The 26,406-nt window shown below is 49.1% G+C and overlaps 2 protein-coding genes across 12 annotated transcripts in view; both read right to left on the bottom strand.

Annotated features, from left to right (window-relative positions):
- Positions 1-12,456, bottom strand: part of Iffo1 (intermediate filament family orphan 1) — a 17,405-nt gene extending 4,949 nt beyond the window's left edge. The window contains exons 1-8 of one of the 11 annotated variants that reach the window (XM_008825415.2): positions 11,635-12,456; positions 8,128-8,188; positions 7,888-7,983; positions 6,045-6,185; positions 5,779-5,787; positions 4,652-4,809; positions 4,384-4,504; positions 4,040-4,135 (exon numbers count right to left, since the gene is read on the bottom strand). In XM_008825415.2, coding sequence (XP_008823637.1) covers positions 4,040-4,135; positions 4,384-4,504; positions 4,652-4,809; positions 5,779-5,787; positions 6,045-6,185; positions 7,888-7,983; positions 8,128-8,188; positions 11,635-12,410 — 1,458 coding nt within the window. In that variant the 5' untranslated portion in view covers positions 12,411-12,456. Of the gene's footprint in view, positions 1-4,039; positions 4,136-4,383; positions 4,505-4,651; positions 5,004-5,778; positions 5,788-6,044; positions 6,186-7,887; positions 7,984-8,127; positions 8,189-11,634 lie in introns of those variants that run through there. The other 10 variants (XM_008825417.2, XM_008825416.3, XM_029559811.1 and 7 more) reach the window with 10 other exon arrangements.
- A 421-nt stretch (positions 12,457-12,877) lies between these two features.
- Nop2 (NOP2 nucleolar protein) lies at positions 12,878-26,157 on the bottom strand. Its single transcript, XM_008825414.3, has 16 exons — positions 25,954-26,157; positions 25,637-25,746; positions 24,283-24,328; positions 24,088-24,176; positions 23,458-23,684; positions 19,771-19,826; positions 19,519-19,673; positions 19,225-19,424; positions 19,012-19,101; positions 17,649-17,736; positions 17,434-17,574; positions 16,698-16,837; positions 16,483-16,572; positions 16,214-16,336; positions 15,861-16,089; positions 12,878-13,630 (listed from the first exon to the last, which is right to left on the bottom strand). Exons 2-16 carry the CDS (start codon positions 25,740-25,742, stop codon positions 12,966-12,968), a joined length of 2,445 nt encoding a protein of 814 aa, XP_008823636.1. The 5' UTR covers positions 25,743-25,746; positions 25,954-26,157; the 3' UTR covers positions 12,878-12,965.
- Positions 26,158-26,406: the final 249 nt, after the last annotated feature.

The raw sequence follows: 26,406 nt of genomic DNA, 5'->3' as shown, positions 1-26,406 counted from the left end.
GAAACAAAAAACAAAAAAAAAAAACCCCTTATTGCATACACAAATGTCAAGGGGAAGATGTACACTTTTGAGGGCATTCTCAACACCACCTCAAAAAAATCCAGTCAGTGGGAGGAAGAAGAGATGGAGGGCCATGGAAAAAACTCCCATCCACCACTCTGAGCCTCAGCTTTGCCATCCAATAATGGGACTGCTCCTTGGCTCCATCTCAGTAACCCTGAGAGATCAAAGGTCACAAAGATAAAGGTACTTCAGATGTTCCAGGTAGATGCCAGGAGCAGCCCTGCCACCAGGTCAACTTCCTTTACCTTGCGCCTCATGTCATTTTGCCAGGGAAAGACAGAAGTCAGACAACTTGAAAACAGCTTCAAAGCCCTTTAGATAAGGACTCATATAGCCCAGGCTAGCCTCAAACTTCCTATGTAGCTGAGAATGACCTTGAACTCCTGATCCTCCTACCTCCACCTCCCAAGTGCTAGACATGGGCATGTGCCACCATGCCCAGTTTTATGTGGTGCTGAGGATGGAAACCCAGGACTTTGAGAATGTTAGGCAAGCATCCTACTAACTGAGCTACAGTCCCAGCCCAGATGTTCTTTTCTGTCTCATATCATGTTTTCAACTAGGCATTTGTGGTCCAGGGGGCGAGCCAAACAGAGGTGGCAGGCCTAGATCACTATGCTAAGCTCCCTACCTGGTTGATGGACTGATAGAAACACCAAGTCTTAAATCCACTATTTAAAAGAGGTAGGCACAGCTCAGGGAGAGAAAGAATGAAGGAGGAGGGAGAAGAGTGGAAGGGAGGGGACAGCAAGACAGGTACACAAGAGATGGGAAGATCGAGTCTACCTACACAGACTTTACCTGGTGGCGGGAACACTGGCTGGGCCTCTGAAACTCAGAATTTATGTTCCTGGATCAACACCAAACATCAAAAAATCTTGTTTTGCTTAACAGACCATGACCCTTGAATATCTGGTGGGAGGCTGAGTATATAGGAAAATAACTTCTCAGCTTCTCAAAACTTAAGGGAGAGTGAGCGCAATAGAAATGGGAACAAACTACAAGGGCTTGAAGGAGAGTGGAGTCAGAAGTCTCCTGCCTCATTCCCACATCAGTGTCCAAGGCAAGGCTGCCTCACACAGGCCCCATCCAGCCTGCCTCTGGTGGCAACCTCCTTTCTGCAGCTCTATATACCTGCCTGCAGTCCCTGAAGGCCACAGTCTGAGTTAAAGCCCCAGCTCCATTTGCCATTTATAAGGAACTCTGGAATGAAAAAGGAGACGCCTTCAGGAAGGAGCTCAAGGGCTGAGTCAAAGAGGCAGGGGTCCTCTGAGAGCTCCAATACTTAGAAATGGCTTAGGGCATTCATGTAGCCGACTACCCGCCTGATCCTGTACCACATCTCTGTCTTCTTAATAACCCTGCCTGTGGGGAGAGATTACGCAGATCCCCATTTCACAAATAAGAAACAGGGCCAAGCTTAGCATGGTAGTACGTGTCTGTAATTCCAGTACTCAGGAGGCTGAGACAGGAGGACTGCCTCAAGTATGGGGCCAGCCTGGGTTACATACAAACACCCGGTATCCAAAAGAAAAAAGTTTTTTTTTTCTTTATTTTTTGGTCTTTTTGAGACAGGGTCTCCCTGTAGCCCCAGCTGGCCTAGAACTTACTACGTAGACCAGGCTGGCCTTGAACTCACAGAAATCCACCTGCCTCCCGAATGCTGGGACTAAAGGCGTGCGCCACCACGCCTGGCTTTAAAAAAAGGGGGGGGGGGTAGGCTGGAAAGAATGGCTCAGTGGTTAAGAACACAGGTTTTTCTTGCAGAAGACCCGGGTTCGAATCCCAGCACCCACATGGCAGTTAACAACTGTCCGTAACTCCAGTCCCAGGGGATCCGACAGCCTATTCTGACCTCCTCGGGCACTGCACGACACGGGTGCACTTACCTACATGCAGCCAATACACGCATACACATTAAAAAAAAATAAAAATAATTTTAAAAATTAAAAAAGAAAGGAAAGAAAGAAGGAGCTGGGGCTGGAGAGATGGCTCAGTGGTTAAGAGCACTGGCTATTCTTACAAAGGACCTGGGTTTAGTTCCCAGCACCCGCATGGCAGCTAACAACTGTCCATAACTCCAGGTCCAGGAGATCCAACACCCTCTTCTGACCTCCATGGGCACTGCGTGACATGGGTGCACTTACAGACATGCAAGCAATACACTCATATACATAAAATAAAAGTAATAAATAAAACAAAATGCTTTTTTTTTTGTCTTTTTCAGATAGGTCTCCCTGTAGCCCTAGGTTGGCCTTGAACTCACAGAGATTCTCCTGTCTCTACCTCCCAAGTGCTGGGATTAGCAGTTAACTCCACCATGGGCGGGAGGGAGGGAGGGAGGGAGGGACCTATCTGGGGGCAGAGCTCAGTCAGAGAAGTGTCAGAAAAGCACAAAGACCTGAGTTCAATCCCTAGGACCTACATTAAAAATTCTGGGACGCTATAGAACACATTTGTAATCCCAAGGCTGGGAAGGCAAAGACAGGCAGATTCCTAGGGCTCCCTGGCCAGACAGCCTAGCCTGCTTGGCAAGTTGAGCTGCTTGTCCAGTAAGAGACTGTCTCAAATTTTTTAACAAAATATTTTTATTTTTATTTTTTGTGTATGAATGTATTGCTTGCATGCATGTAAGTACACCTATGTCATGTTACACAATGCCAGCAGAGGTCAGAAGAGGGCGTCAGATTTCCCTGGAACTGGAGTTACAAATGGTTGTTAGCCACCATGTGGGTGCTGGGAGTCACACCGGGGTCCTCTGCAAGAGCAGCCAGTGCCCTTAACTGCTGAGTCACCTCTCCAGTCCCTCAGTCTCAAATTAAAAAAAAAAAGTTGTCCTCTGGCCATCTGTGTGCACATCTACATGCACAAATGCACGCGTACACACACACATACACACACATACACACAAAAAAAAAGGAAGGAGGCCCACAAAAAGAAAGCCAGCCAGCCTGTCCAAGGCAGGGTGTTATAGCTCATGCCTAGAATCCTAGCACAGAGGACACAGAAGCAGAGGACAATGAGTTTGAGCCAATCTGGACTTCAAGACCACATCTCAAAATAAATAAATAAATAAATAAACAAATAAATAAAAAGCTGGAGTTCAGAAAGAACAAGTTAAGAGGCAGGTGAGACGGCTCAGTAGGTAAAGACACTTAAAAAAGCCTGCCAACCTAAGTTCAAACCCAGGACCCACATGGTACAAAGAGAGAACCGATTCCCACAAGTCATCCTATGACCTCCACGCACATACTGTGGCATGTGCCTGCCACAATGTAAATAAATTTTTAAAAAGGGGCTACAGGCCAGGTGTGGTGGCACACACCTTTAGTCCCAGCACTTGGGAGGCAAAGTCAGGCAGATCTTTGTGAGTTCAAGGCCAGCCTGGTCTACATAGTGAGTTCAGGTCAGCTGGGACTACAGGAGACCCTGTCTCAAAAAGACAAAAAAAATTAAAATTTAAATAAATAAATAAATAAAATAAAAGGGGGCTAGAGAGGTGGCTCAGTGGTTAAGAGTGCTGGTTGCTCTTGTAGAGGACTGGGGTCTGGTTCCTAGCACCCATATGGTGGCTAACAGCTTCCATAACTCCAGTTCAGGGACTCCATTGCTCTCTTCTGACCTCTGCGGGCACTGTATGCACATGGTACGCTTATATACATGCAGACAAAACATTCATACACATAAAATAAAAATAAAAATGTAAGGGGAGGGAGGGAGGGGGGGAGGGAGGGAAAAACAAGTGATTTGTGCCAAGTGGCATGATGGTAAAGTGAGAGAGCCAACATTTGAACCCACATCTATCTGCTTCCAGATCCTGAAGTCTCAAGGATCCACCAAAGTTCCCACAACTGAGGGTCATTCTTCCTGTCAACCAAGGGAAGGTCTTGCTCATGGAAGGAGAAGGCCACCACACCTACAGCCTGGCTTGTGACCGCTCAGAGCAGAGTCCCTCCACACCAGCATACATCCTTACCTCTATCTGGTCAATGGTTTCCTGGTATTCCTTCTCCCGGGTTTTGAACAGGGACTCAGTATCCTTAATCACCTTCTCCAGACTGTCTTCCTGCTGCTGCAGGAGAAAGGGAAGCAAGGGGAGGCCAACCAGGGAGGGACACGTTGGGGACATTCCATGGGCCAAGGTGGGAAGAGAGAGAAAGTATGGTTAGAGGAAGCAGGTGAGAAAAGGAAACAGGAAGGGGAAGAAGCAGGGGAAGGATGAAGGCCACACTGGGGAAAGAGCACGGGAAGGGGAGGCAGATAGGGTAGCAGGACAGAGAGGCAGAACCTAAGGGGCCTAAGGCCAGGAGGGGAGGTTACCTCTCCCTGGGCCTCTGCAGCTGCCATGGCATAGCCTGAGAAATCCTCCCAAAGCAGCAGGGTCTCCTCAGTCTCCTCCCAAGTCAGGCTGTCACAGTCGTCCTCAAAATCATATTCCCTCCTATAGATAGGGAATCTGTGTGTCAAGGGCACTGGGGCCTGCCAAGTGGGTACAGGGCACTGTGGGAGCTCCGGCCTCGGTGGACTGGACCTCATGGGACTGGGATGCATCTGGCGAGGGCAGCTGGGACAGGCCTGTGGGACTCACAGCTGGCTGAGCATGCGTTGCATCTCCTCGTTGATGCTGAGGGCTGTGCTCTCCTCCTCGTCACCCTCAGGCTGGCGGGGCCCATCATTCTCCGACAGGGAGGTGTCCTCCTCCACAGCAGCCTTGCGCTCCCGCTTCCGCCCCCCCATGGATGGGACCTTAATGGGAGACAAGTGTAGAGACTACAGAGGCGAGGCCGGGTGCATGAGGAGAGGGTGGGCAGGGCAGGGAGGCCGCGGGGGTGGAGTAGAGCCAGCAGGAGGAGTGGGGCAGACAGAGAAGAGACACAGTTACGAAGACAGGAACAGAAACGAGTCACCAAGACATGGGCAGAAACATAGACGGGGCAGGGCTGCAGACAAAGGAAGGAAAAGGAGAAATGGAGAAAATAGAGCAGTAAGATAAGGAGAGAAATGGCTTCTCATGACCTCATTAAGGTGTGTTTAATGGCTACAGAGGAATCGATTTTCCTTTAAAAAAAAAAAAAAAGTCTTTCTGATGAAAAAAGATGCAATTAAAAAGAACTTTTTTTAAAAAAAAATTTATTGGTGTTTTTTTTTTTTGTTTTTTTTTTTGGTTTTTTTGAGACAGGGTCTCCCTGTAGCCCCAGCTGTCCTGGAACTCACTATGTAGACCAGGCTGGCCTTGAACTCACGGAGATCCACCTGCCTCTGCCTCCCGAGTGCCGGGATTAAAGGCGTGCGCCACCATGCCCGGCATATTGGTGATTTTTTGAGACAGACCCTCCCTGTAGCTCCAGCTGGCTTGGAACTCCCTATGTAGATCAGGCTGGCCTCCATCTCACAGAGATCTGCCTGCCTCTGCCTCCCTAATGCTGGGATTAAAGGCATGTGCCACCACTGGCTTAAAAAGAAATTTTCAGGCTGCAAAGAAGAGTTTTATTTATACTGAGAACTTGAATTTTATCCAGGTCTAGAAGGGGAGTTAGGGGAAGGGAGAGGAAGAAAAATCAGGAGGAAGTGACTAGAAATGGGGGAAAGCAAGGAAAACAGAAAGAGGAAGACATCTCTGCTAAGAGCCCAGTGGTTCAAAATTGATGGCCAAAGGGCCAGGGTGCTTTGGAGACTGGGACTGGGGACATAATAAGCTTGCAAGTTCAAACTAACCAGCTTCTTCTATGGAGAAAGCAAGAGAAGAGATGAAAGGAACAAAGAGGAGCGAAGCAGACAGAGGAGGGGGGAGGAGGGAGATGGTGTTAGAGACAGCTTCTAAAACCTTTCCTTGAGACTGTTCCTTGCCTCCCAGCCTAGTCCCACCAAGGGTCCCAGGGGCCAAGACACATCCCAGGAGAAGGGTAGCAGGGCCTGAGATCCAGGCCAGCCTGGATGGAAGCTTCTCCACCTGCCCCAGCTGTGGATGGCAGGCCTCTTACCTGGAACATCTGGATCATATCTTCACAGTTGCGCTGCTGAGCCAAGTCACACAGCTTGGCAGTGATGTCAATGCGGCGGCAGATGTCCATGTCCACCTTCATGGCCTTCTCCTGGATCTTGGTGTCCAGCTCTGTCAGGTTCTGTACCAGGAATACCAGGGAGAGTGAGGAGGTACCCAGTTCACTGGGACTGATAAAAGCCTTAGCAAGATCCTCAGCCTTCCCTGCATATCACTGTCGCCTCCTCCACAAAGTCTCTGACCTGCTGGACAGAACATCCCTTTTCTCAGGGCCCTTCCCAGCACACTCTGTGTACATCCACTGGGCTGCTTATAAGACTAGCTCCTGGCCAGCACAGACAGGGAGGGCTTGGCCCAGGGCTGGCATGAGCAGGATGTCCCTTGAATCAACAGTAGTTGTAATCCCTCCTAGAATTTAAGTCCACAGAGGAAAAGAGACCACTGGGAATGATAAGACTGGAGAAAGTACTGAAAAAAAAGACAATGGACACTGGTTTAGCACTGAGCATTGACCAGGGGCATTATACTCCTCAGGACAACCTTGCAAAGTCCTTTGTTCTCCATGTTCCACAGACGAGGCTAGAGAGGTGGACACAGTAGGGAAGGAACTGGCCTAAAGCCATGCTGCAAGCAAGTGGCAGAATCCACACAGAGACCGCTGGCTCCAGAGTTGCATACTTTTTTTGTTTTTGAGACAGGGTCTTATTGTGTAACCCTGGCTAGCCTAGGAACTCACTGTGTAGACCAGGCTGGCCTTGAACACACAGAGATTCCCATGCATCTGCCTCCAGAGTGCTGGGATTAAAAGTGTGTGCCACCATACCCGGCTGAACTTTTTTTTTTTTAAATATTTTATTATTTTTACTTTTTGTGTATGAGAATATTGCCTGCATGTATGTAAGTGCACCCGTGTCATGCAAAGCCCTCAGAGGTCAGAAGCCAGCCTCAGAGTCCCTGAAACTGGAATTACAGATGGTTGTTAGCCACCATGTGGGTGCTGGGAATTGAACCCAGGTCCTCTGCGAGAGCAGTCAATGCTCTTAACCACTGAGCCATCTCTCCAGCCCCCCAGCTGAACTTTAAAAAAAATTATTTATTTTTATGTGTATGCCTGTATTTCCTGCGTCATGCAACGTCCACGGAGGACAGAAGAGACTGTCAGGTCCCCTGGAACCGAGTTATGGACAGTTGTTAGCTGCCATGTGGGTGCTGGTATTCAAACCCAGGTCCTCTACAAGAACAGTGTTCTTAACTGCTGCACTATTTCTCCAGCCCCCGAGTATGAGGGTTTTATATGCATATATATAAGTGTACTTGTCTCATACAATGCCCAAGGAGGCCAGAAGGCATCAGATCCCCTAGAACTGGAGCTATAGAGGGTTGTTAAGCTGCCATGTGGGTGCTGAGAACAGAACCGAAGTGCTCTGCAAGAGTAGCCAGTGCTCTTAACCACTGAGCCAGGTCTCCAGCCCACCCCCGTCCTTTTATTAAATGTAGCTGATGGTGGCCTTGAATTCCTCATCTTCCTTACCCTCTTGCCTCCACTTCTCAAAGGCCAGACGTACAGGCACGAGCCACCACACCCAGCTCAGAGCTGTACTCTTACTAACTGCTTAACAACTTCTCAAAATGGCGAGGCCTTGGTGACAGGCCAGGAACATCTGGCTGTTCCTTTGTTTACTGAATGATGAAGACTGTGGCAAAGGACAAAAACCTGGGAGGATGGCAAGTGAGCGGGAGGGGTGGCACACAGGACAGCAACAGGCCAGAAGCAACAGACCACCTGAGGATCCCTGAGGGCCAAGTGGGAAGTCTGAACTCACATTACTCATCAGCCCCTTGAAGACCACCAGCTCAGCTTTCAATTGTTCCACCTTCATGGCTAGCTCCTCTTGGCAGGCATCAGCCTCTTGGGCTTCCTACAGCCAGGAGGAAACCATGAGGTGATGTCAGTGCACTGCCAATGTGGGAAGAAGGGAAAGGTGATGGGATAGACAGGGAGGGGGCCCAGTGGTACAGTGGTGCCCTGAGGGAAGCAGGGGCAGTGGGGTGGCCACCCTCACCTCCTGGAGCTCATTCACTCGTTCTTGCAGCTGTATCCGCACTGTGTATTCCTCTTCCCACCTGACAGACATTGGGAAGCAGGGAGAGAACATAGGTCCAGAGTCCCTCCAGCCACTACAACTCCTGTCCCTCCCTCTTGGGCTCAGGCTTCAGACCCCAGGTCTGGCTCCCTGGATGGGAATTTGCCGAGACAAGACTATGCAGCAAGCCAGCTGGTGGGCAGCTGCAGCTGTCAGGGAGGCTTCATACTTCCTGGCAAGGGGCAAGCTCACCAGCTGCCTGCCCAGAACTTCTGGGCCATGTATCAGGAACTATATTTAAGAACAACTGCCACCACTCTGGCCCTCTGCAGTATCCATCCCCACTCAGGCCCAGCTCCGCCAGCTGTCTGTCTGGCTTCATCCCCCACCTCCTGCCCACACCAGACCACCAGTGCCCCCCCACAACCCAGTCTCCCACCTTCAATGGCACAGATCCGGTCTCCCGCCTCCTGCCTGCACAGAACAGAGCTTGTTAGCCCGCTGCCCTGCCTCCTGGGTACCATTTAAACCTGTGAAAGTATCTGCAGGACACAGGCTGGATCAAGAGCTGCCCAGCACCCTTGTGGGGGACAAAGTCCTTCCCCACCCTCAGTCCCTCTAAGTGAGTCATACAGAGGTCACAGGGCTAGCCATGAAGCCCCCCAACAGCATGAAAGCGGTGGCCATCAGAAGCCAGAGATGACTGAGCACCCGGACACAGAAGGAGGGGGAACCTCCATGTGAGAAGGCACCTCCTTAGAGGAGAGGGGTGTAGGCATCACAGCAACACCTGAGTTCAAAGGCAAAGACCACTAGGAGGCTAGAAGACATGGTTGACCATGGGGCAGGGCCCACAGCGCATTTCCCAGGGCTGGAAACACATCCCATCATAGAGATGGAAAGTGGGGACATTGCTTGGGATTTGGTTCAGGGCCTAGGGCTAGCTGGACTAGCAGCTTGACGCAGAGCCTGCTTACATTAGCTCATCATTTCTGGCCATGTTCTACACAGGCTTCTTCTGGCCTGAGAAACGGTGATGAGTGAGCCAAAGGAAAAGGCTCAAAAGGAGATGGAAGCAAGGAAGCAGCAGAGAACAGTCCCTGCAGTTGGGAAGATTAAGCCCTTTCTGCCCCTTCCCTCCTCTCTCCTGCTCCTCACCCTCTCAGGGCCCGTGTCTCTCCCCCATGCTCCCCACTCACAGCCGCACTGCAGTGTTCCTAATAATAACTCTGGCCGGCACCTCAGCTGCCCCTCCTAGTTGGCTGGTAGAGGAAGCAGCTAGCCCAGCCACCACCCTGCAGTTTACCATGTAGCTCAGCTCCTGGCCTTCCTCACTCTCTGCCACCCTTCCCTAACAGACCACCCCCATCATCTACTTCTTTTGTTCTGGCACTGACAGGTTCTAGTAGCATCAGGCTATGTATTTTCTTAGATGGTTCCCTTGTCTTGGCTGGGCCTTGGTTTCTTCATCTACAACATGGTGTGGGGATATGGCATCCTGTATGCCTAGAATCCCAGAGTCCCTGGAGGAAGTCAACAAGATCGACAAGGGGTCAATTTCCCTGCACATCAGGGAGGGCCTGTTTGACAGTGAACTCAACAAATTCAAGTGAAGCATAAGGAAGTTATGGAAAGATGATGATTAATGAGATCATCCAGGGTTTAAAAAAAAATCTGAAAACGAATCATCTGGAAGCTCGTGAGGATTCTATTTGCTCTCCAGACAGACATCAAAATAGGTGCACCTAAATCCCTTCTTTAATTTTCACAAGGTTCTCTTAATGTGGATAGAATTTAAGCAATTTCTATGTAGGCTATATTTACCAAATAAATGCTTCTCCTACAAATAAATTGCATCCTTGAGTTGAAGAGAAGCAGCAAAGACCAGAAGGTCACACAGGCAGGGGAACTGAAAATAGAACCCAGGAGGCCTTCGCTCCTTCCCAGTTTAGTATTAAAGCTCTCCATGCCGTCCAGGCTACAGACGGAAGATTCAGTGTTGCCATAACGAGACCAGAAGGAGGGCAGAGGAGCTGGGGTGGAGGAATGTGTGCTGTCAGTGTCATGTACCATGCAATTCTAGCCACAGGGCCCTCTGCATGGCAGTGTGCTGCAGAGCGATGAGCTAATCAATCCCCAAGGAATGACTCTCTGCTGCCCTGGGCAGCTGGACCAAGGACAAACACGCTCTGTTTAAAAAGATGCCCTGAAGAAGAACAGTTGTTCCTGTGGTTATAGAAGAACTCTAGAACTGTCCCTGTTCAACTGATTGTGTGAACCCCTACAGCGGCTAGTTCTGGGTGGATAATGGTTCTAGAAACAATTAAAGGCCTCAAGGACATTTATAAGATGGGCCATAACCATGGAAGACAGTGTGAGGACAGGACTGAACCTCAGGAAGCCTGCTGATGGATGTGATCTGGTGGATGCCAGCAGGTTACTGATCCCTGAAGGTTGCCCCAAGACCCAGCAGTAACTTCCCAGGACATCAAGACAGTTCTCACCCACTGCTAACCATATACCAATCCCTGGCCCACACAGGCAGGATGTGCGGGCTAGCCCACAAAGGGTCACACTAGCCAAGACAAAATTTAGTCCCTAAGGCTAGGCCTCCCTCTGACTGCCACCTCCTTCCCCCTCAACCATGGTCTTCAAAGCACTGGCTTCTTGCACTCCTTGTTTTATGGCTCTGGCTGCCAACCACCCAGGGAATCCTCTTGGTATCCAGTCAGCACTCTGGTGTGACATCCCAACTTTTTCCTGCTCAGTTCCCCTGCTGGCTCTGTTCAGGCTTTCTCCCCCAGAAGTCCCCCGCAACCCTACAATTACCAGTGGGCTTTCCCTTATTCTAGGAAATTCTCTACTCTTCCTTTTCCCCCATTTCTTTGACTGCTCCAAGCAATGCCTTGAGGTTCTGGGGTCTTTCATATGAGACCAGAGTGAGGACCGGCAGACATACCTTGGAGGATACCCTGTGCAGGGTGCATTCCCTCCCTCACCAACCCTCTTTCAATTTCACTTAATTTAGCTTCCCAAATTAAAGCTACATCCTTCACCTCACATACGGCCCTTATACCCTAAATTGCCCTGATGACTAAGATTTGGTAGGACAATCAAGCCCAGCAGATGGGGAGCCTGCCCAGACTCATCTCCCTTTCACATGACACAAACACAAAACCCCACAGTTAGCAGAGTCATGCGAACACTGCAGCCTGCACAAGACAGGGAAACATGCCAGAAGAAAAGTATGAATTCTGAGTTCTCCAAGGATGCTTGTCACCAGTCTGACTTGGGAATTCTCTGTGGATTCTGGGGCCCCTGCATCCAATTCCTTCCCAGCTCCTCACTACCATAGCAGAAACTTTGTTCTTTTCTAGACATCCTGATTCTTCAGCCCCACTGCTCCGGGCTGGAAGTCCCCACTCATTCCCTGCCCTGTTGTGCATGGCACGTCCTGAACCTTGTCCCCACTTTCTAGACCCCTACCTCCGCTTGTATTCATCCCGCTCCCGCTTCACTTTGGCCAGCACGTTGTACAGTGCACGGATCTCGGGAGTGATGGTGTCGATCTGGACGCCCACCCCGTCGGGGTGTACCCACGATAGGCCAGGCCCTTGCACCAGCGTGGATTCCAGTCCAGGCCCGAGCCGGCGGTGTGAGAAGGACCAGATGGTACCCGGCATGAAGCGGGCCGACGAGGAGAAGGAAGTGGAGGTGGAGGTGGAGGTGGAGGACGTCGATTGGCAGGCCGCGGAGGGCGCGAGGGGTCCAGCTGGCGAGCGGGCAGGCGAGCCCAGCACCCGCGCCGAGGGGGGGCACACGGCGGCCGGCCGGGCGCTCAGGGGCAACCCCAGGGGCCGGATGGGGCTGATGAAGCCGGTCTGCACCGCCTGGTCACGGCGGGCCAGCCCCCGCCGGCCCTGCTTACCCTCCTCCAGCGCCTGCTGCAGCTGCTTCTCCAGCAGCCGGTTCCGGCGCTCCAGCTCGTGCACCTTGGCCAGGAAGCACCGGAACCGGAGGTTCAGGGTCTTGAGCACGTTGATGTTGGAGCCCAGGTCGTTGCGGAGAGCCATGGCGGCAGGGGGCGCCGGGCCCGGCCCGGGAGGAGAATAAGCGGCCGGGCCCGCCGAAGCGAGCGGCGCCGGGGGCAGGTCCCCTCCGCCAGCGAAGTTGTCACCTCCCAGAGGGTCCCCCAGGGGCCCGGACAAGCCCTGCTGTTCCTGCTGTAGGAGGAAGAGGTTAGGGCCGAATAACGGATTCATGGCTGCGCCTTCTGCTGGGAGATGGAGACCAGCGCAGCAGCAGGGATGGAGGTCGAGGAGAAGAGCCAATGAGGCGCGTGCGGGGTGCGGGCGACCAATCAGATGGCCCGGGAGAGGGGCAGAGGTCGTGAGGGCGGGAACTGAGGAAGCTAATGAAAGGCCCTAATTAGAGATTGAGTCCTGTACCTTTCCCGGTCTGAAGCTGAGCGCAGAACCACCATCTGGAGCAGCCCAGACCAGACCAGCCCTTCCCTATGAAGACCGAGGTAGTGGGAACCCATGGCATTTTTATCCCTATACTCCTACTGCCCGCCTCCATGGCTCTTTCCCTGGGAGACCAAGCGATGGCAGGAGCTAAAAACGCACCTGACATTTCAGTAATGCCCAACTCTTCCCTTTTCAGAGGACCTCAGCCCCACCTTCGCACTACACAACCAGTACCCAGTCCCCTAAAAACACACACAATGGCCGGGGGTAGTAATATGTATATTAAATTTCATATGTATGGTATGCACAGTGACAGACGAAGCCATCCTTGCAGAGGTAATCAGCAGTCTAGTTTCCATGTCCGTTTAAGACAACAGTGGCAAGCTGCTGTCCTTTCAACCCAGATTTCCTCCTCTTTGCTGGTGGGGGCCTGGTGGAACTGAGGGGAGACAGAGTCGGGGCAGAAGGTTCCTTGGGAGTGCCATTTTCTTTCCGGGAAGCAGCTTTCTTGGAAGGCTGCCCTGGTAACTGCTGTTTCCCTTTCTCAACCGTTTTGGCCTTCCCAAGAGGCTGAGCACAGTCCTTAGGCTTTGGGGTGGCCTGAATCTCAGAGGGAGATAACACAGCAGGTGTTTCTGTGTTGGCACCCTTGGCATCCTGCTTATGGAAAACAACTTTCTTGGAGTATTTTAATTTCAGCCCCTGTGGCTTTAGCTTCCCAGCCACCTTTGGTTTCCTGATTACTTCAGCTTTTCCAGCAGGCTGACTGCTATTCTGGAGCCTGACAGACGCTTGGGCCTTTGTGACAGAAGGAAGGGTGGACACTTCTGCACCTTTGGAAATGCCATTCAGCTTCTGGAAGGAGGCCTTCTTGGGATGCTTCTGCAACTGCTGCTTTGCCTTTGCAGCCCCACTGGCTTTCTTGGCCGGCTGACTGCTGTTCTCTGACTTGGAGGTGACCTGTCCCTTTGAGTCAGGCAAGTCTAGGTCTGCAGTAGCTGCTGCAGAATTTCCTGGGGTTAAAATTAAACAGATGGACTTATCATTAGGAAACAAGCAGGCTTATTTCACCACCTCTAGACCAAGTATTCCACACAATTAGGACAGTGCCCAAGAGCTGGTTACCTAGATTCACATTATTTGAATTGTCTGGCCTTTACTCAAGCTCTACTTGAACCCAGTGTTAAGAGATTACTGCACATTCTTGGGCCAAAAGGTTTTCATAGGAAGCTGTGCCCCCTTGAGGACAGTCTGTAACAAGACACTCAAAGGAGATTTGTCCCAATCTCCAAAATAAACCAAAGCACTGGTATTGTTTTGTTTTTTAAATAAGAGATGTGTTTTTATCCAGCATGGATTTTCATGCAACTCAGGAAAATAAAAAGGCTCACTCATAACTAGAAACATACTAATATCAATGAGAACAAATATTAACTATGTACCTAAGCTAGAACAAACTTTGCTATTTCTTAAGGTTTCTGTTCTATGTTAACTTTTATTTTATTTTATTTTTTTGAGACAGGGTCTTCCTCTAGCTCCAGCTGGCCTGGAACTTGATATATAGACCAGGACAGCCTCAATCAAAATCCGCCTGCCTCTGCCTCCCAAGCACTGGGATCTAAGATGTGCACCACCACACCCAGCATTGTAAGGGACACTGCTTAAAAAGCCTGAGGTGTAAATCAGTGCTAGAGTGCTTGCCTAGATGCACAAGGTCTTGAGTTACTGCAAAACAGAAACAGAAAACATGAATTCAAATCACACTCTGTATTCAGAGCTCTTCTCCATCTTCCAACTAACCCCAGGGCACAGAGCCCTCAATCTGGTTTTAGAAAACCCTACCCTTCCCCTTGAGATCTAGGTTAGTGTCAAGATGGCTGAGAAAACCATCTGCAATAAGGGATAGGCTCAGAGAACTGCCGAGAATTCTGTAGAGCTGTGTGCCAACCCAGTGCAGAGATGCTGGACCAGCGGAGGTGTATTACCAGTAAGACAGCCCTGAGCTGGAGGAAAAGAAACCACAGCCTGTAATTGGATGTATTCAGTGATGGACAACTGTAGCCACTTGGTAGAATAAAGAAAAAGGCCCCACCTATCTCAGCCTGTTCAAATGGGGTCAGTGACACTGGGATGAAACCGTTTCTCATCCAAGTGCAGAGAGGCACTTCCCCTCATGCAGTAGCCTCTAGAAAAGGAGAAAGTAACTGGGGAGATGGCTCAGTCAGTAAAATGCTTGGTTTATAAGACTGACAACCTGATTTTGGATCCCCAGTGCCCAAGTTAAAAAAAAAAAAAGGTGGGAATCAGGAATGCAGGTGGATCCCAGGGGCTCATGGGCAGGTCAGTCCAGCTGAAATGGCAAGCTTCAGGTTCTGGGATAGACCTGTCTTAAAAAAAATAAGGAAGAGGGAAGAGGCTCCCGAAGTACCATCCCCATCTGAGGAGCTACTGGCAACTGATGGAAGCTGGAGGAGGGAAAGGCAGTTTCCTTCAGGGATCCGGGCCCTTAGAGGCTACCCATGCTCTAGCAGATGGGCTCACATCCCCAAAAAGAGCACGTGAAGTTGTGAGGGAGTTGGGAAAGAACTGGAGGGGAGGGGATGGGGGATGGATTTGAACAAAATTATATATGCATGTATGAACATAAATACTAATAATGGGGCTGGGGAGACGGCTTAGCAGTTAAGAGCACCAACTGCTTTTGCAGAGGACCTGGATCCGATTCCCACATGGCAGCTATAAACCATCCTTAATTCCAATTCCAGGGGAATCTGAAGGCCTCTTCTGACCTCTGCGGCATTGCATGACACAGGTGCACTCACATACATGCAGGCGATACATGCGTACACATAAAAAAATAATAACAATAAATACTAATAATAAAAAAGTGAGAGAGGCCAGCAGGTTAAGGAACTTGACACCAAGCCTGACAACCTGAGTTTGAACCCAGGACCGATATGGTGGAAACAATGACCAGCAAGTTATGCTTCAACTTCCATGTGCTCCATGACAGGCACATGCCCACATACGTAGGCTCACACAAAATAAATAAAATGGAAATAAGGTGGAGAGCAGAAGAGGAAGAAAACCCTAATGACCTTCAGCTTCCTCAAGTGCACCTACACACATACATACATATACCACACACATACACCACACACACACCAAAACGTGCGCACGTACACACACACACACAAAACTAGAAAAAGCAAAGAGGTGGGGGATGGGGAAGAGATTCTTTACCTCTGCGAGACTGAGGAACAGAATTGGAGAATTTCTTGAACTTGGCAATAAAGAAACCATCCATATTGTGAGTGTGCGGGTAGAAGCGTCGGGTAGAACGCAAAGTGGGATGAAAGCGCCTTTCTCGAAAGCGGGTAAAACCTTCTTGGCCGAAGTCCAGGCCTGTGGGCACCAGCCGCACGTTCCTCTTTTTCAGGGCATAGTCTACCACCCACTCATTCTCTTCTACCTGCACATGTGGGAAAAGCAAAGCCCAAAGAATAAGGTGGGGCTGGAGCTGAGGGAGCTCTCAGAGCCAAGAGACCTTCCAACTCAGCCTCCAGCACTCCGCCTCCCGCCTCTGCAGGTCTCACCGTAATGGAGCAGGTGCAGTAGACCAGGTAGCCTCCTGTCTTGGAGGTGGCATTGACAGAGTCGATGGCACTGAGAAGCAGCTCTTTCTGAAGGTGAGCACAGCGCAGGATGTCCTTCTCATCCTGTCTCCAAGAGAACCAGGAGCAAGGGAATTTCCTAAGTCAGCCTCAGGAAGGGGAGCTAGTGCCCGCCCAGTGTGTTCTTCGATCTCCAAGCTCCACAAGACCAGCTAAGGCCTCTCAGCTGGTACCACCACACAGCCCCTCACCTTATTTGTCTTCACAGCTGGATCCTTGGAGATGACCCCTGTGCCACTGCAGGGAGCATCCAGTAGTACTCGGTCAAAGCCCCCCACCACCTGGGGAAAAAGGGCAGATCAACTAGATGCTTTCTGTAGCGGGCAGTACTGCTTATTTCCCAAGGACAGTGCTAAACACTGTGATGTCATGAAGAGGAAGCTAACCAGAAGGAAAAGAGGCCCACCTTGGGGAATTGGCGCCCATCATAGTGGCTGATAATGGTGTTGGTGACTCCCAATCGATGCAGGTTGCCAACAACACTCTTGAGCCGCTCAGCATTGGCATCATTGGCAAGGATCACACCTGTATTCTTCATCAGCTGGGCTGTGGACAGGAAGGGGGTTCCAGTGTTCAGCAGAAGCTCTTCTGCCTCACACTTGCTAACTACCCTCCAGGCCAGGAATCCATAAGCCAAGTCTCATTTCTTAAAGGTCAACTTCAACCCCAAAAGCCCAGCTTGCCCTGGGGATGAGCAAGTCCACCATGTGGCTTCTATTGTTACATCTTTGCTTTCCTTCCCTTTTAAAATAGGAGCTCATGTAACCAAAGCTAGCCTTAACTCCTGGTCTTGCCACTAGGAGCACCTCTGGAGCACTAGGATACTAGTACACCACCAGACCCAACTCAATGTGCTAAGAGATTCTATCTTGAAGACAGTATCCAAAAGCCAAGCATCCCATAACTGTCAACCTTAGCACAATGGCTATCCCATTTTAGGGATGACAGAATCAAAGGTCAGTTCTAGGTCAGACAGATGGTTAAGTAACACAGCGGAACCCAGAGCTTAGATTCCAGATGCTTCTCCTCCCGTTTTTGCTAGCTGCAGGTAAACCAAGTTTTACTAGCTTCAGGAAGTCACCAACCCTATCTTCTTTCTAAAGTAGAGCCAGAGGACACCCACTCAGCTGCCCCTTTCATACCTATGTAGCTGGTTTTTCCTCCAGGAGCACAACACATGTCTAGGATCCGCTCATGTTCCTGGGGTGCCAGGGCCATGACAGGTAACATGCTAGAGGCTCCCTGCAGCATATAGTGGCCAGCCAGGTACTCGGGGGTAGCACCTGTGGAGAAGGACCCTGTGTGACATGCTGGTACAAGGATGGGGCAGAAGGGCTACCAGGCAGGGGACACTTACCAATGGGCACTGAAGAATCATATACCACAAGTCCAGTCTTTGACCACTTGCCTAAGGGATCTAGATTAACCCCGCGGTTAATTAGAGCCTGAAAATAAGGATGAGGATTTTAAAACAGTTTAACTCTATCCAGAAAAAACATACACATATGAGAACCTGGTTCTACCACCTGGTTCATGATATAACTCTCAAAGCGCCCACTCATAACAGCCAGCAGACTCAGTGATCATCAGTGATCAGACTCTCTCCTCCTCACCCCATCAGTGTGCCCTTTTTTCTATAGTCCAGGGGTTGGAACCTAGGACCTAGTATGTGTCAAAGAGTCTACCACTGAACTATTCCAGCCCTTGTCCCCATCTCTTTGTTTTGAGACAGGGTATTGCTATGTAGCCAAGGCTATCCTGCCTCAACCTCACAAGTGCTGTGATTATAAGTGTAAGCTAACATATCTGGCTCCCCAAACCCCCAGTATTAGGAGTTATACCCAGGACCTTATATATGCTAGAGCAAAGTGCTCTTCCACTGAGCCACATTCCTTGCGCTTTTTTATATGAACCACAGTGTGAACCAAAGTGTGAACTCCATTCCAATACAGCAGACAATCACCTCCTGCTCTTTCACTACCTGAGATGGACCCTGATTTTCCAAGAGGCTCAGCCCCCTCTCACCCTAAAACTTAAAGATAAGACTTTCAAGGTCATCCTCTACTACACAGCATGTTTGAGGCCACCCTAAGCTACACGAGACCCTGTTTCAAAACTTAAAAACAGCAACAAAAAAACAAACTGAGGCTATGTTTACAAAAAGAGATAAAATACACAACATAACACTACTGACTTTAGAACAAGGGTCTTTAACCTGGGGTCCCTCAATCCTTGCTGAACTTAAAACTATACGTATATGTCTTTCTCTGGGGTAGGAATCAGCTTCCCATCTTTTCTGTGCCTTTTCTCCAGTTCCTTAGAAGGCATGTCTCATCCCAGTCAGAGAACAGAAGACTGCAAGGACAAGTCCCCACTCCAGAGTGGTCCAGGCTCCCAGTCTGCTGGCAGACAGCAGGCCTCTCACAGCTTACCTGCTGGGATCATACTTAACACCAAGGCATACCTAGCTCCTTTTTTTTGGCCTTTTTGAGACAGGGTCTCCCTGGAGCACCAGCTGGCCTAGAACTCACTATGGAGACCAGGCTGGCCTTGAGCTTACAGAGATCTGCCTGCCTCTGCCTCCCAAGTGCTGGGATTAAAGGCATGTACCACGCCCAGTTGGCATACCTAGTTCTTTAAGAACTCCCCAGCCAGGACTGGGGCAAGGTGAGCCCCAGGTGAACAAAAGCTGGTCCAGTCCTGAGATAGATGACACTGACCTGAGCAAGGTCTCGGCGTCGGGTTTTCAAGGTGTTGGTCCGAAGGGTGATCGGCCGGGGCACCTCATTAGCTTCTAAGAACTCTATCAGCTGCATTGGAGACAGTATGGCAGAGACTGAGTGAGGCCAGACAAGAACTCAGAGGGAGCAAGGGAGCTGTCTTCCTCCTCAAATAGAAAGGTGAGGGGAGCAGAAGCATGTCAGATTGAATACCTCAGACAGAGGGAAGAGCTCCATGAGTTTGCCAAGTAGGAAGTCACCGTAAGAATAGTAAGTAGCCAGATCTTTCTGAAGCCGATTCAGATACTCAGAACGAGAGCGCCCTTCTTCCCGCTGAGCCCCAAAATTCCGCAGCACTTCCACTATATCCTGGATCCGCTTGTGAACCCGTTGCAGGTCTGGAGCCTGAGCATGTGGGCATGTTAAGGAACTGTTGCCTAAAGTCCTAGGGCTGGGAAATCCCATCTCTCTGAGTGCTTTCCTCCAACCCTCACCCAGTAAGGATATCCTGCTCCATCTCCCCAGCAGGGGGCAGCACAAAGGCCTCCTCATCTTGCACATTAATCTGGAGGCCGTCCTCTGCCTCATCAGTCTTTGCTGGATGTGACCCTGAGGAAACATCTTCATCATCCTCTTCATCAGTCTCTTCACTCCACTGGTCCCTAGAAACGAGGCCAGGAACAGTGATTCACAGACCACAACACAACAGGTACCCTCCTTCCTCATCCCTTCCTGCAGCCCAGCTGTTGCTGAACTCACCCTGCTGCAGCCTCCTGGGCCTTCTGCTTGAGGGCAGCTCTTTCGATGGGCAGCAACTGAAAGGACAGAAGCCCTGAGATGGCAAGCCTGCCCTGTCGTGCTGCCAAACTTCCTTCGCTGGTGGTTTAACCTTTTCTTAAATATAAATCTAACAGCTGTTCCCTCAACAGATATGTAAGATAAAGAAATAAGATTCTACAGAGAGCACAGGGACGTAGTTCAACGATAGAACACTTGCTTGTAACATTCAAGGCCCCAAGTTTAGTCCTCAACACCAAAAAATAAACTGGTATGTCAATCATACTGAAGCTAGATGATGGAGCCTGAAAAATTTTTCTAAATTTACTTTCATGTACATGAGTGTTTTGCCTATCTGTAAGTGCACCATATGCATGCAATGCCTGTAGATGCCAGAAGAGCGCACTGGATCCTCTGGAACTGGAGTTAAGAACAGGTGTTAATCATATGTGTGCTGAGAACTGAACCCAGGTCCTCTGCAAAAGTAGTAAACACTTTTAACCAATGAGCTACCTGTTCAGCCCCTAGCTGATAGATTAAAAGGGCTCATTACATTATTTTCTACTTTATGTATATCTATTTTATTTTTAGGGTTTTTGTTTTGCTTTGTTTTGTTTTTGTTTTAAAACAAAGCCTCACTCTGTAGCCCAGGCTGGCCTTGAACTCTTAGCAATCCTCTTGCCTTAGCCTTTCATACTGGAACCACAGGTCTGAGGCTCCATTCCTTGCTTCCTTGTTTTTGTTCATTTATCTATTTTTTTTAATTTTACTTATTTTTTATTTTATGTGTATGCAGTGTATTGCCTGCATGTAGGTAAGTGCACCCATGTCGTGTAATGCCTGTGGAGGTCAGAAGAGGCTGTCAGATCCCCTGGGACTGGAGTTACAGACAGTTGTTAGCAGCCATGTGGGTTCTGGGATTCGAACCCAGGTCTTCTGCAAGAACAACCAGTGTTCTTAACTGCTGAGCCATCTCTCCAGCCCCCATTTATCTATTTTTACATTTAGATTTTGAGGGTAGGTGGTAACACATGCCATGGCGAGTATGTGGAGGTCAGAAGACAACTTGCAGGAGTTCTCTCCTTCCATCATTTGGGTCTCATGGATCAAACTCAGGTCATCAGGCTTGGCAGTACCCTTATCTGCTGAGCCATCTTACCAGTCCCTCCCCCATCATCATCATCATCATCATCATCATCATCATCTGAGACAAGGTCTCCCTATGTAGCTCCAGTTGCCCTTAAATTCAAAATCCTCCTGCCTCAGCCTCACAAGCACAGGGATTACCATGTCTGGCTCTTTATTCCCTCTTTTGCTTAAGGGGGGAAAAAAGGTGGTTGGAGAGATAAGAGTGCTTGCTGCTCCTGCAGCGGACCCAAATTATTCCCCAGCACCCAAATGGCAGCTCACAACCATCTGTAACTCCAATTCCAAGGGATCCAACAAGTATTCTGGCCTTGGGCACCAGACACCTATATACAGGTAGGCAAACCACTCACACACATAAAATTGAAGCTAGGTATGATGGTACACACTAGCAGTCCTAGATTTTAGGAGGCTGTGAGGATCAAGAGTTTGAGGCCGGCATTGGCTACATAGCAACAACAACAACAAAATAAATATTCTTACATATAGAGAACATTCTGTCCTTGGACCCTGCTTTGCCATATTTTCTTTCAGATTGACTCTATGTATTACCCTGTTATCTTTTACACACTGCAAATTACAATTCATTTCTAAGTTTGTTTCCTTCTTTCTTTTTTTTAATTATATGTGGGAGGGAGGTATGTGCACATCATGGACATGAGCTATGACCTACCTCAGGAGTTTTGAGTATTTGGCATTTATAACCACATGGTGTTTGCCACTTTGGAATAACTCTGCAGAGGGGGTATTATACAAATAGAGATTTTCCTTTCATCCTATACAATTCTATACTGTAGCTTTTAAAAAAATCAACATACTGCTGAGCATGGTGGCACACGCCTTTAATCCCAGCACTCAGGAGGCAGAGGCAGGCAGATCTCTGTGAGTTCAAGATCAGCCTGGTCTTCATAGAGAGTTCCAGGCAGGCTAGGACTACGGGGAGACGCTGTCTCAGAAAGACCAAAAAAAAAAAAAAAAAAAAAAAAATCCAACATATTCATATCCTAGTTGTTAACTAGTGATTTGCACCCCAGCAAATCAACCTTGGCTTCTTGACAATAAATTATTAGAATAAAAAAAAGAAGAAATTTTTGAGACAAGTCTTGCTATACCATCCAAATTGGTCTTGAGCTCCTAGGCTACTGTCTGGTATATACTATGCCTGGCCTCAAACCTTTTTTTTCAGTACTGGGATCAAGTACCAAGGCCTCACACGTTAGGCAAGTGCTCTACTACTGAGCTACACCCTAACCTTGCAACAATTACTTTATTAAAAATGAGGCTACAGAGCTAGAGAGATGGCTCAGCAGTTAAGAGCACTTACTGCTCTTCTAGAGGATCCTAGCTCAGTTCCCAACACCCACATAGAGGCTAACAATCCTCCTTAATTCCACTTCCAGGAAATGGACCCTTATTCTGGTCTCTACAGGCATCACACACCACAGATGCACTTACAAACACGGCGTCAAAACACTCATACAGTGAGATGGCAAATAAGACCAGTAAGCGCTCTTGACAACTGAACCTTCTCTCCAGTCCCTACCCCTTCTTTTTAAATATTATATCTGAACCTTCTCTCCAGTCCCTACCCCCTCTTTTTAAATATTATATCTGAACCTTCTCTCCAGTCCCTACCCCTTCTTTTTAAATATTATATCTGACAGCTCTTACAAAGAGCTGTCAGTTCTGAGACAGGAAGTCACAAGGAGCACTAGAACCCTTTGCTGCACTCACATTATCTTTGTCACTGAGGCAGAGTCTCAACAATCCGGAAAGAAGCTAAAAAGCAAGCTGGACACAGTGGCACACACATGGACTTTCAGCACTTGAGAGGCTGAGGTGGGAGGATTACAAGGCCAATCTCATAAGGCGAGGAGGGACTAAAAGGCAAAGATCCACGTCAGGCATGGTGGCATGCACCTGTAATCCCAGGACTCAAGAGACTGAAGCAGGAGATCTGAATTCAAGGACAGCCTGGTCTACATAATAAGACCCTGTTTCAAAAAACAAACAAGATTGGAGAGCTAGAGAGATGGCTTAGCAGTTAAGAACACTGGCTACTCTTACAGAGGATCTGGGTTTGGCTCCCAGCACCCATGTGGAGGCTAGCAACTGTCCATAACTCCAGTTCAGGGGTATCTGACACCCTCTCTGACCTCCGCAGACACTGCATGCATGGGTGCACTTACATACGTATAAGCAAAACACTCATTTTATATACATAAAATATTATATACATAATATACATTTTATATACATAAAAATCAATAAATGAAACAACTAAAAAGGACGAAAAAAAAAAAAAAGAAACCTAAGACTAGGCCAAGTGGCACAGATTTTTAATCCCAGCATTTGAAAAGCAGAGGCAAGATATCTCAGATCTAGGCCATCCTGGTCTATAGGTATATATAGCAAATTCCAGGCCAGCTGGGGCTACAGGAAGACCCTGTCTCAAAAAAAAAAAAAAAAGAAAAAAACACCAAATAAGATCCACCTGTGGCTACTCAGAAACATGACTTGTACCTTGTCATCCTCATCCTCTGAGTTAGAGTCAGCTCCGTAGTCATCCACCATATCAGCATCACTGTCCTCAGAGCCCCAGAGGTCTCCCTGGCTCACCACACCATCTTCTTCAGAATCTTCCTCCTCCTCATCTTCTTCACTGGTACGAGCTGGTGCTGGGCGCTTCTTGCCTCGAGCAGTGTTAAGTAAGGACAGGGTCCCCTTCTTACCAGGAGTGTGAACTGCTCCTGCAAATATTTAGGGTTTGACAAATGCACTCACACTCCATATCCCATACCTCTAGAGCCTGTACTTTCTAGGCCTAAGAATGTCATTTGAGGGCTGGAAAGATGGCTCATTAGTTAAGAGAATGTATTGCTCTTGAAGAAGACCCATGTTCAGTTCCCAGCACCCATAGCTGTCAGCTCACAACCGCCTATAACTCCAGCTCTAAGAAGATCTGGTGCCTCTGGCCTCCATGGGCACCTGCAGTCGTGCACATACCCACACTTATACATAGACACATGCTATGTACATAATTTAAAAAATAAAAAAAGAATGTCTTTTGGCTGTTCTTTCCACTCCAAAAATACTCAGCCCTATCCAGACCCAGGAGATCCCCCATTGTGCCCAGCTCCCATTTTCACTGACCTTTAGGTAGCACTGTAGGCAACGTTTTGATCCCAGGAGACTTAATTGCCTTAGGGCCTTCAATAGACCCCAACCTCCTCCTGGCTGCCCTGAAAAGATACAAGAAGGGAATAGATGATTAGTCCTCTCTATCAACCTATCCCATGTTGCTAAAGGGCAGCTCCAATTTATTTAAACCTGGCCATTCACACTTACCTCTTTCGAGCTCGACTAGACAGCCTCTTCGAATTTTCATCACCAGCTGTTTAAAAAAAGGGAGCAGGAGTTTATGGAAAACACAGAAAATGATGCTGGGTGTCGTGGTGCATGTCTTTAATCCCAGCACTTGAGGCAAGTAGATCTCTGCAAGTTCAAAGTCAGCCTGGTCTACATAGTCTGTTCTAGGCCAGCTGGAGCTACACAATGAGACCCTGTCTCAAAAAACAAAACAAGGCAAACAGGAAGAAATTATCACACTAAAGTATAGTAGACAGAGTTAGGGATGTGGCTCACTGGTAGAGTGTGTGCTTAGCATGTGCAAGACACTAGGTTCAACCCCCAACATCATGAAACAAGCAAATAGAACTACAAAATAAAAAGAGTAGATTGTAGTTTACTCCATAGTACTTTATGAGGGCCTGGGAGATGATATGAAGGGATTGAGGGTAGAGCTCAGTGGTAGAGCTTGTGTTCAGCATGGGAAAAGCACTAGGTTCTATCCCCAGCACCTCCAAAGTAGAAAAAGACATACAGGAGATGAAGCATTCATCTGATTGTTCAACAACTAAATCCAAACTGGGCTGCCCTCCAGATTTCAATATACATCACCATCTGTTAACAATGTGGACTCAAAACTTATCTTCTGCTCTTTCCTTTATTTTCAACTTAGTTGAAAACCAACTGCAATAGATTTGAACTTTGCAAAGTGTTTTTACACACTCCAGAAGAAATGACAAGCACCAATCTCAGCCCTGTCATTTAATGACTCTGTACAAGAGACCTAACCCCTCAGCATCCATTTCCCAACAGCGCCTCTCCCACCATAGAAGATGATGAAGTGATATCAAGTGTCCAAAGAGTTGAGGATAATACTAACCCAAGCCTGGGACTTGCTAATATTTCAATAAATTGCATCTTCTAATCAAGATCCAACAAGAACTCTCTCTGCAATCTCTCCCATCAGCCCTCATGTAGTCAAGTAGTTACAAAGGACTCAGACCCATCCCCTCCACCAAACAACTCAGTGACTGACCTGTCTCATGCCCAAATCCCATCTGCGAAAAATGTTACTCAGTTTTCAAAAACGATCTTAACAAAAACTTTATAATTTCTGCAGGAGATCCCCCTTTCTTGAAATTGTGAACAGCACCCCCCTTGCACGTGTTCTTGTACCCCAGAAGCATCTTTCTTACCTCCTAACACCGATGATAGAGGTCCATTCATACTTATTCCCTAATAACTCATATAAGACATCTCCAGCTGGACAGAGTGAAGCAGGGGCTCAAAAGGGAAAGGGATTATAATACAAAATGGTGTGATGACCCGGGGGTTAGAGAGCTACGACCCTCACCTGTAGGCAAGAATTTGACGAGCTCGGTCTCAGCACCCTTCTGTTTTCGGGCCTTTCGGCCGGGCCCACGCTTCTCCTTCTTCGTAGGGTCCAACTTGCGCCCCATGGTACTAGAGTAAACAGAAGCCGTGGGAAAGCTGCCCTGCAGCTATTGGAAAGGGAAGGCAGGCCGCGAGTTGGGAGACTCTATGGTGGAAGGGGTACCACCCGGGCCAGCACCCGCGCAGGCGACACCCTCTCCTTGGCACCGCGCCCCTCTCCAGGGCCCCAGCGCAGACCAGCTCGCCACCCTGTTCCCGGATCTCCAGCAGACCTACCCGAAGCCTCCGCTGAGCTGGACCCTGCTCGGACACCGGGAGCCCTTCCAAACAAGCGCGGTCCCACGTGCACCCGGAGAAGCCACCGACGCCACAGGCCGCGGAAGTGGCGCGCATGCGTGCCGGCACACGGCCCGCCTTTTCCGGTAGCGGTACCCGGACCAGACCCAGTGTAGGAATGGTCCTGTATCCCCGGCTCTTTTCCAGGTTGGGAAGCGCACGACTAGCTGTCTGTGCGCTGGGCGTCTGTTTTTCACCTGTGGGAAGAGCCTGAAGGCCGCCGGGATCCCGGGACCACAGCAGGGTGGCCCCTCCTCTGCCCCGCCTGACTCAGGATCTCGCCTCTTCCCTTCTGCGCCCAGCCTTTGGATTAAAGCCCATGATGGATGCCCATCCCGACCCCACCCCCGCCTACCCTTTGAAAGGGACCCTCTATGCAGACTTCTGGCACCC

Source organism: Nannospalax galili, unplaced genomic scaffold (assembly GCF_000622305.1).
Source record: "Nannospalax galili isolate Female #2095 unplaced genomic scaffold, S.galili_v1.0 scaffold589, whole genome shotgun sequence".
NCBI lineage: Eukaryota > Metazoa > Chordata > Mammalia > Rodentia > Spalacidae > Nannospalax > Nannospalax galili.
This window is presented reverse-complemented; position numbering and strand designations above follow the sequence as displayed.